Below are 8,114 nucleotides of genomic sequence, written 5' to 3' on the forward strand. Positions count from 1 at the left end.
CTCAGTTGTAGATTTCACTTTTGAACGTGACTTGTGTAGTTACTAGTTCCTGATGAAGAGCTCATGCTCGGAGCATCGATTCCCCTGCTCCTTGGATGCTGCCTGACCTGCTGTGCTTTTACGACATAGAACATAGAAGATTACAGCGCAGTTGAGGCCCTTCAGCCCTTGATGTTGCGCCAACCTGTCGAACCAATCTGAAGCCCTTCTAAACGACACTATTCTATTTTCGCCCATATGACTATCCAATGACCGTTTAAATGCCCTTAAAGTTGGCGACTCAACTACTGTTGCAGGCAGTGCGTTCCATGCGCCTACTATTCTGAGTGAAGAAACTACCTCTGACATCTGTCCTATACCTATCACCCCTCAATATAAAGCTAAGTCCCCTCAGGCCAGCCATCACCGTCCAAGGAAAAAGGCTATCACTGTCCACCCTGTCTAACCCTTTGATTATCTTATATATCTCAATTAAGTTGCCTCTCAAACTTCTTCTCGCTTAATATATTCTTTTTTAATGCTGCAGTTTCTGCACACAGCTTCTTTCCAGCAGCAATTTGCTGCTGCCTGACATGTGTTTCCACAGCAGTGGCAGTTTTGTGTCTGCGTTGGTGCTTGTCCCTGGGCCACCATTTTGTGAACTCTCAGCCACCATTTTGTGAGGTGTTGACCTTCCTTGGCTGCGAGTTCCATCACGGTTGCCATTCCCAGCACTTTCATTTAAGTGTAGTCACCTTTGCGTCAGTAATCTCTTCTGGATCGCTTCACATCTTACGGCAGGCTGCTACAAAAGGTAGAGTCTCGTGGGATCTGAGGTGAGTCTGCGTTGGTGCTTGTCCCTGGGCCACCATTAAGGGGGGGTAGATATAGGACTGATGTTAGGGGTAGGTTCTTCACTCAGCGAGTTGTTAGTTCATGGAATGCCCTGCCAGTAACAGTGGTGGACTCTCCCTCTTTATGGGCATTTAATAGGGCATTGGATAGGTATATGGAGGATAGTGGGTTAGTGTAGTTTAGGTGGGCTTGGATCGGCGCAACATCGAGGGCCCAAGGGCCTGTACTGCGCTGTATTCTTCTATGTTCTATGTTCTATGTAATACAGTACTTATTTAGTGGATTTTGTTTTGCTTTCAATGGGCTTGTTGGATTAAATTAATGAAAGTAGTTGCATTAACTTGACTTGTATTCTCTTGAGTGTAGGACAGTGAGGTCTAAAATTGTTGAGTTTTTTAAAGACGTTTAAAGAATTAGTTAAGACAGATGTGGAAAACCTGATGGGGGTGTCAAACAACAGGGGGCATAGTCTTAAAGTCAGAATTTAGTCAGGATTTGAAAGTAGTTTTTTTTTGATTGAACAATTTAGAAGTGTCTCTCCAAAGAGTTGTGAATGCTTAAGAATTCGAAAATTCAAGACTGCAATAGATTTTAAAGGCAATACAAATAAACTGCTCTTCTTATTAAATAGTGGAATAAGCCCAAAGGTCAGAATAGCCTTTCCTTGTTCCCAATATCTCTCGATGATATATCCTAGACAGAGCATCTGTGGCTCTCCATTCCTCAAACAAGAATAGGATACACAAACATCCATCATGTTAAAATGCTGTTTGCCTTATAAGTGGTTCTTGTTTTATCGCTGAAAAAAAACTCGAAGGAATATTTACTGTAAGAGGAAAGAAGGATTTATTTTGTAGCTGGATACTAGAGCACTGCTGTGTAGTGAGGTGCATAAATTCATCATTAAATAGCCAGACTGATCATCCTGTCTTAGTCAATAAATGCTAGCTGAACCAGTGAAACACACATTCCCATGAATGATTTTGTTTTTAAATTTATGCCAACATAAAGATATATAGATTGCATTATCTGAATTAATTAATCCTGCCATCTACCTTAAAAGCTAAGTCAGTCATTCAACATTATATACGTTTTCTTCCGCCGCATGATGCATGTGTATTCCAATAGCACTTTTTGCACTGTGGGTACAAACAGAGAGTACAAAAATAAACAAACACTGTGTTAAAATGAGTAAAGTATTTGCAAGGTTTGTGAAGGTTTGTAACTCAGGTTGAGGTTTAGGGTGTAGGTTTACTCGCTGAGCTGTAGGTTTGATATCCAAACGTTTCATTACCTGGCTAGGTAACATCATCAGTGGTGACCTCCAAGTGAAGCGAAGCTGTTGTCTCCTGCTTTCTGTTTATACCTTTCTCCTGGATGGGGTTTCTGGGGTTTGTGGTGATGTCATTTCCTGTTCGTTTTCTGAGGGGTTGATAGATGGCATCTGGATCTATGTGTTTGTTTATCGCGTTGTGGTTGGAGTGCCAGGCCTCTAGGAATTCTCTGGCATGTCTTTGCCAGGAACCCCATCCAGGAGAAAGATATAAATAGAAAGCAGGAGACAACAGCTTCGCTTCACTCAGGTAATGAAACGTCTGGATATCAAACCTACAGCTCAGCGAGCAAACCTACACCCTAAATGAGTAAAGTATCAGTGATAAAATTTGCTTTCAAAAGAAATAGTTTAAGATTGAAATTTTACCTGTCATCTTTTTGGAAAACTTTCACTAAAAGACAAAAATACACATCAGTTAAGGAATGGCAAACATTTCCACAGCCTCCATTTTGGAACGTATTTTATTTTGTAGTATCATTATTTTTAAAATGAATTCTGTCTTTTATTTTAAAGTAAGTGGTGGAATATTCCCCTTCCTGGTGTACCATTGGCAATGGCAAGAAAATTGAAAAAAATGGCGAGAGTGAAAAAAAATCAGAATCTCAACTTCAAGAAACATCCAGGGCGGCACAGTGGCACAGTGGTTAGCACTGCTGCCTCACAGTGCCAGAGACCCAGGTTCAATTCCCGCCTCAGGCGACTGACTGTGTGGAGTTTGCACATTCTCCTCGTGTCTGCATGGGTTTCCTCCGGGTGCTCCGGTTTCCTCCCACAGTCCAAAGATGTGCAGGTCAGGTGAATTGGCCATGCTAAATTGCCCGTAGTGTTAGGTGAAGGGGTAAATGTGTGGGTGGCGGGTCGGTATGGACTTGTTGGGCCAAAGGGCCTGTTTCCACACTGTAAGTAATCTAATCTAATCCAATTTTAACTGGTAATTTAGGAATTAGGAGTGGTGCATGTCTTATTTCCCTGCATTTGTATTGCATTGTTATCTTTACTCACCTTATTTTTCCACCTCTTCCAATTCTCCTATTCTTCCATGAAAAGTTCCTGAGATGTAACTCACAGAGAGCACCTGGTGGCTGTAGCTCACTGAATGATTGGCTCAGCCACTGCTTGCGGGAGGTGGAGGTGCAGTATAATGTCACTGGGCAATAATACAGAACCCAGGGAGATATTCTTTAGATAGGAGTTCAAATCCTATCGTAACAAATGGCAAAGTTTGAATTCAGCAAAGGTTTGGAATTAAAACTTAACTGTGGCACGGTGGCACAGTGGTTAGCACTGCTGCCTCACAGCGCCGGAGACCCGGGTTCAATTCCCGCCTCAGGCGACTGACTGTGTGGAGTTTGCACGTTCTCCCCGTGTCTGCGTGGGTTTCCTCCGGGTGCTCCGGTTTCCTCCCACAGTCCAAAGATGTGCAGGTGAATTGGCCATGCTAAATTGCCCGTAGTGTTAGGTAAGGGGTAAATGTAGGGGTATGGGTGGGTTGCGCTTCGGCGGGTCGGTGTGGACTAGTTGGGCCGAAGGGCCTGTTTCCACACTGTAATGTAATGTAATCTAATCTAATCTAATCTAATGTAATCTAATCTTAAGTGTGACTATGCAACCATTGTCATAAAAATGTAAAAACCGTTATTGCCCTTTAGGGAAGGAAATCTGACATACTTACCAGTTTGGCTTGTATATAACTCCAAACCCACAGCAATGTGGGCAATTATTAACTGCCTTTAACAATTAGTAATTTGTGATAAATGGCCTAGCCTGAGATTTCTACAGCTCATGAATGAACAAAACAAAATTTCATCATCCAACTGTGTGTGCAGCCCAATGTCCCTTCATACACCTTGAACATCATCTTCCACAACTCTTCACTTATGCAGAAACATCTGAAAATCAATGGCTTCTTGGACAAATTCACACACTAACTCAACTCTTTGACACTTTATATTGGAGTCCAGGCACACCTTTGACTTGTACGGTTCTGTCAGGTTGTTTTGCATGTAGGATCACACATACAAGTCATGTACTTGCAAAGAATATACCTAATAGTTCATTCTTTTCAGTGTTCACTTATGTTGTGCTTACCTGGAGGTGGCCTGCCTATGTGCTTTGCATTGCTTTTGAGCACAGAGCTGAAAATGTGTTGCTGGAAAAGCGCAGCAGGTCAGGCAGCATCCAAGGAGCAGGAGAATCGACGTTTCGGGCATAAGCCCTTCTTCAGGAAATAGGGCTCATGCCCGAAACATCAATTCTCCTGTTCCCTGGATGCTGCCTGACCTGCTGCGCTTTTCCAGCAACACATTTTCAGCTCTGATCTCCAGCATCTGCAGTCCTCACTTTCTCCTTTGAGCACAGAGGGTCAATATCACTTTTTATGGATTCCTGATGAATGAGGCTCTCTGCAGTCAAGAAGTCAGTGCTTAAAATGAGCCATACTTGTCCTTTACGGAACTGAAAGTCAATGATGTGAATGGTGTCAACTTAGATTAGATTAGATTACAGTGTGGAAACAGGCCCTTCGGCCCAACAAGTCCACACCGACCCGCCGAAGCGAAACCCACCCATACCCCTACATTTACCCATTACCTAACACTACGGGCAATTTAGTATGGCCAATTCACCTGACCCTGCACATCTTTGGACTGTGGGAGGAAACCGGAGCACCCGGAGGAAACCCACGCAGACACGGGGAGAACGTGCAAACTCCACACAGTCAGTCGCCTGAGTCGGGAATTGAACCCGGGTCTCTGGCGCTGCGAGGCAGCAGTGCTAACCACTGTGCCACCGTGCCGCCCACACGGCGGTCACCCTGCGTGGACCTACAGAGCAGCTGCATACACGTAACAACCGTGCAACTGTTGGTCTGTCAAAGCCAGCATTGTTGCGACTGTTGATGCCCCCTCCTCCCACAGTACTGCAATATAGTCTTTCTTGGGTGGTGGTGCTGGTTTTTTTTGTATGGAGCGTCAAGATTTCCATTGTCCTGCTGCACTTGCAATTTCCTTCTGTGCTGAATGGTTTCTGCTACTACCATCAGAATAAGGACCACAATGTAAAAGTTCCAGGTAGAGGCAGTAAATCAGAAGAACTAAGATCATTACTTACACTTCTTCTTGAAGATAAATATAGCTATTCCAGTGAGAAAGATAAAAATCCCCAAGCCAACGCCAGTCCAAACTTGAAGATGTGCATTTGATGAACTTTTGTCCTGGAACACAGTAAGATTAAGTAACACTTACTTGAAATGCATTCTATATGAAGAGATGTCAATGTAAAATTACAGAGATATTCATCATCTTTTCTTTACAATTCACCCTTAAACCAAAGAGATATTTAAAAATTCAGACATTTTTGTCCTCTACTTTACATTATGTATTTCTACTGTCGGGAGTAAGTTGCAAATCTTCTCAAAACTTGCTAAGTTGCAAAGCTAAACCTAGTCTTCAGTATCAATCCTGAGGACATACAAGTTCGAAATTAAAGCCAGCTATTTTTATAAATTACAGCACCACACTCTTCGACTCCTGTCATTAACTGTATATTTTCCCTTAACATTTGATCTCCCAAACTGCAACACCTCACACTTGCCCAGATTAAACACCATTTGCCATTTCTCTGTCCATTTCTGCAACTGTATATATCCCACTGTACCCTTTGAGAACTTTCTGCAATATTCACAACTCCTTTGATCTTTGTGTCATCTTCAAACTTACTAACCCATTGATCTATGTTTTCATCCAAGTCATTTATATATATCACAAACAGCAGAGGTCCCAAATGGATCCGTGTGGAACATCACTAACCATGGATCTTCAGCCAGAAACACCCTTCCACCACTACACCCTGCCTACTATGGGCATGCCAATTCTAAATACAAACTTCACCATAGCTCCCATACATTGTAATCTTCTTAATGAGCCTACTATGAGGGACCTTGTCGAAAGCCTTATTAAAATCCACGTAAACAATATCTACTGATTTAGCCTCATCGATCGGTTTTGTCACTTCCTCAAAAAAATCAACCAAGTTAGTAAGAAATGACCTGCCCTGCACAAAGCCACATTGACTGCCCTTAATTAGGCTATGCTCTTCCAAATGCACATAAATTCTATCCCTAACGAATCCTGTCAAATAGCTTCTGAACTTCTGATGTGAGACTCAGCGGCCTATAATTTCCTGAATTCTCCCTATTTCCCTTCTTGAACAGAGGAACAACATTAGCTATTTGCCAGTACTCAGAAACTTCTCCAGGAACTATAAGGAATACAAAGATCTTGGGCAAGGTACTGGTCATCTCCTCTCTTGACTGTCCCAATAACCTGAAGTTTATCCCATCGGGCCCTGGGGACTTATCCACCTTAATGCTCTTCAAGAGACCTAGCACCATTTCTTTCTTGACCTCAAAATGCCCTAGCATGCTAGTATACCTCAAATTAATCTTACTATCCTCCATGTCCTTCTCCTTTGTGAATAAAGGTATACAAGTTTGTAGAAGTTCTCTGAAATATCAATGTATTGTTAACATTAATTTCTTCAAACTTTATAATATTTGAACTAGGCTTAATACAGAATATAAATCGCCTAGTGGAGCACTAACATTTATGTAAATATTGAAAGACTGAAAAACAGTATCCCAATGCATACAATAAAAATGTTCCAAAATTTTATATGATTTTGGCCTTGTTTTAAGATCTTTAACCTTTAATGTATACTCACAATATTTTTAACAAGGTTGCTGGTCTCTGCAGGAGATGTTGTAAAAGCGGAATTCAGATTTCCTGTAATGCCTGAAGAGAAATAATGTAAGTTGAGTTGATACCACAGATAATGTGTAAAGTTTGATGTGAAAATAAAGTGGGGCATTGAGAAAATATTCCACAGGAAGGATCCACAATTGTGCTATTGTCAAATTCATTGTGCAATACTCATCCTAAAAATGCATTTCAAACATACATAAAACCTATGTTTCATACAAGCTGTAAAATCTATTAGAGTCATAGAGATGTACAGCATGGAAACAGACCCTTCGGTCCAACCTGTCCATGCCGACCAGATATCCCAACCCAATGTAGTCCCACCTGCCAGCACTCAGCCCATATCCCTCCAAACCCTTCTGTATCCAAATGGTTAGTTAAGCCCTGTATTCCGTGAGATCTAACCTTGCTAATCAGTCTCCCAGGGGGAACCTTGTCGAACGCCTTACTGAAGTCCATATAGATCACATCTATCGCTCTGCCCTCATCAATCCTCTTTGTTGCTTCCCCAAAAAACTCAATGAAGTTTGTGAGACATGATTTCCCATGCACAAAGCCATGTTGACTATCCCTAATCAGTCCTTGCCTTTCCAAATACATGCACATCCTGTCCCTCAGGATTCCCTCCAACAATGTGCCCACCACTGACATCAGGCTCACTGGTCTATGGTTTCCTGGCTTGTCTTTACCGCCCTTCTTAAACAGTGGCACCACGTTAGCCAACCTCCAGTCTTCTGGCACCTCACCTGTTAAAATTGATGATACAAATATCTCAGCAAGAGGCCCAGCAATCACGTCTTTAGCTTTCCACAGAGTTCTCGGGTACACCTGATTAGGTCCTGGGGATTTATCCATTTTTATGCGTTTCAAGACATCCAGCACTTCCTCCTCTGTAATCTGGACATTTTTCGAGATGTCACCATCTATTTCCCTACAGTCTACATCTTCCATATCCTTTTCCACAGTAAATACTGATGCAAATTACTCATTTAGTAACTCCCCCATTTTCTGTGGCTCCACACAAAAGCCGCCTTACTGATCTTTGAGGGGCCCTATTCTCTACCTAGTTACCCTTTTGTCCTTAATGTATTTTTAAAAGGCCTTTGGATTCTCCTTAATTCTATTTGCCAAAGCTATCTCATGTCCCCATTTTGCCCTCCTGATTTCCCTCTTAAGTACACTCCTAC

At 42.2% G+C, this 8,114-nt stretch overlaps 1 protein-coding gene across 2 annotated transcripts in view; it reads right to left on the bottom strand.

The window, feature by feature from the left end:
• Positions 1-8,114, bottom strand: part of LOC122556815 (hepatitis A virus cellular receptor 1 homolog) — a 39,174-nt gene that overhangs the window by 10,117 nt on the left and 20,943 nt on the right. For both annotated transcript variants that reach the window (XM_043704020.1, XM_043704019.1), the window contains exons 4-7: positions 6,890-6,960; positions 5,279-5,381; positions 2,537-2,561; positions 1,890-1,973 (exon numbers count right to left, since the gene is read on the bottom strand). In XM_043704020.1, coding sequence (XP_043559955.1) covers positions 1,907-1,973; positions 2,537-2,561; positions 5,279-5,381; positions 6,890-6,960 — 266 coding nt within the window. In that variant the 3' untranslated portion in view covers positions 1,890-1,906. The remainder of the gene's footprint in view (positions 1-1,889; positions 1,974-2,536; positions 2,562-5,278; positions 5,382-6,889; positions 6,961-8,114) is intronic.

This window comes from Chiloscyllium plagiosum, chromosome 14, assembly GCF_004010195.1.
Source record: "Chiloscyllium plagiosum isolate BGI_BamShark_2017 chromosome 14, ASM401019v2, whole genome shotgun sequence".
NCBI lineage: Eukaryota > Metazoa > Chordata > Chondrichthyes > Orectolobiformes > Hemiscylliidae > Chiloscyllium > Chiloscyllium plagiosum.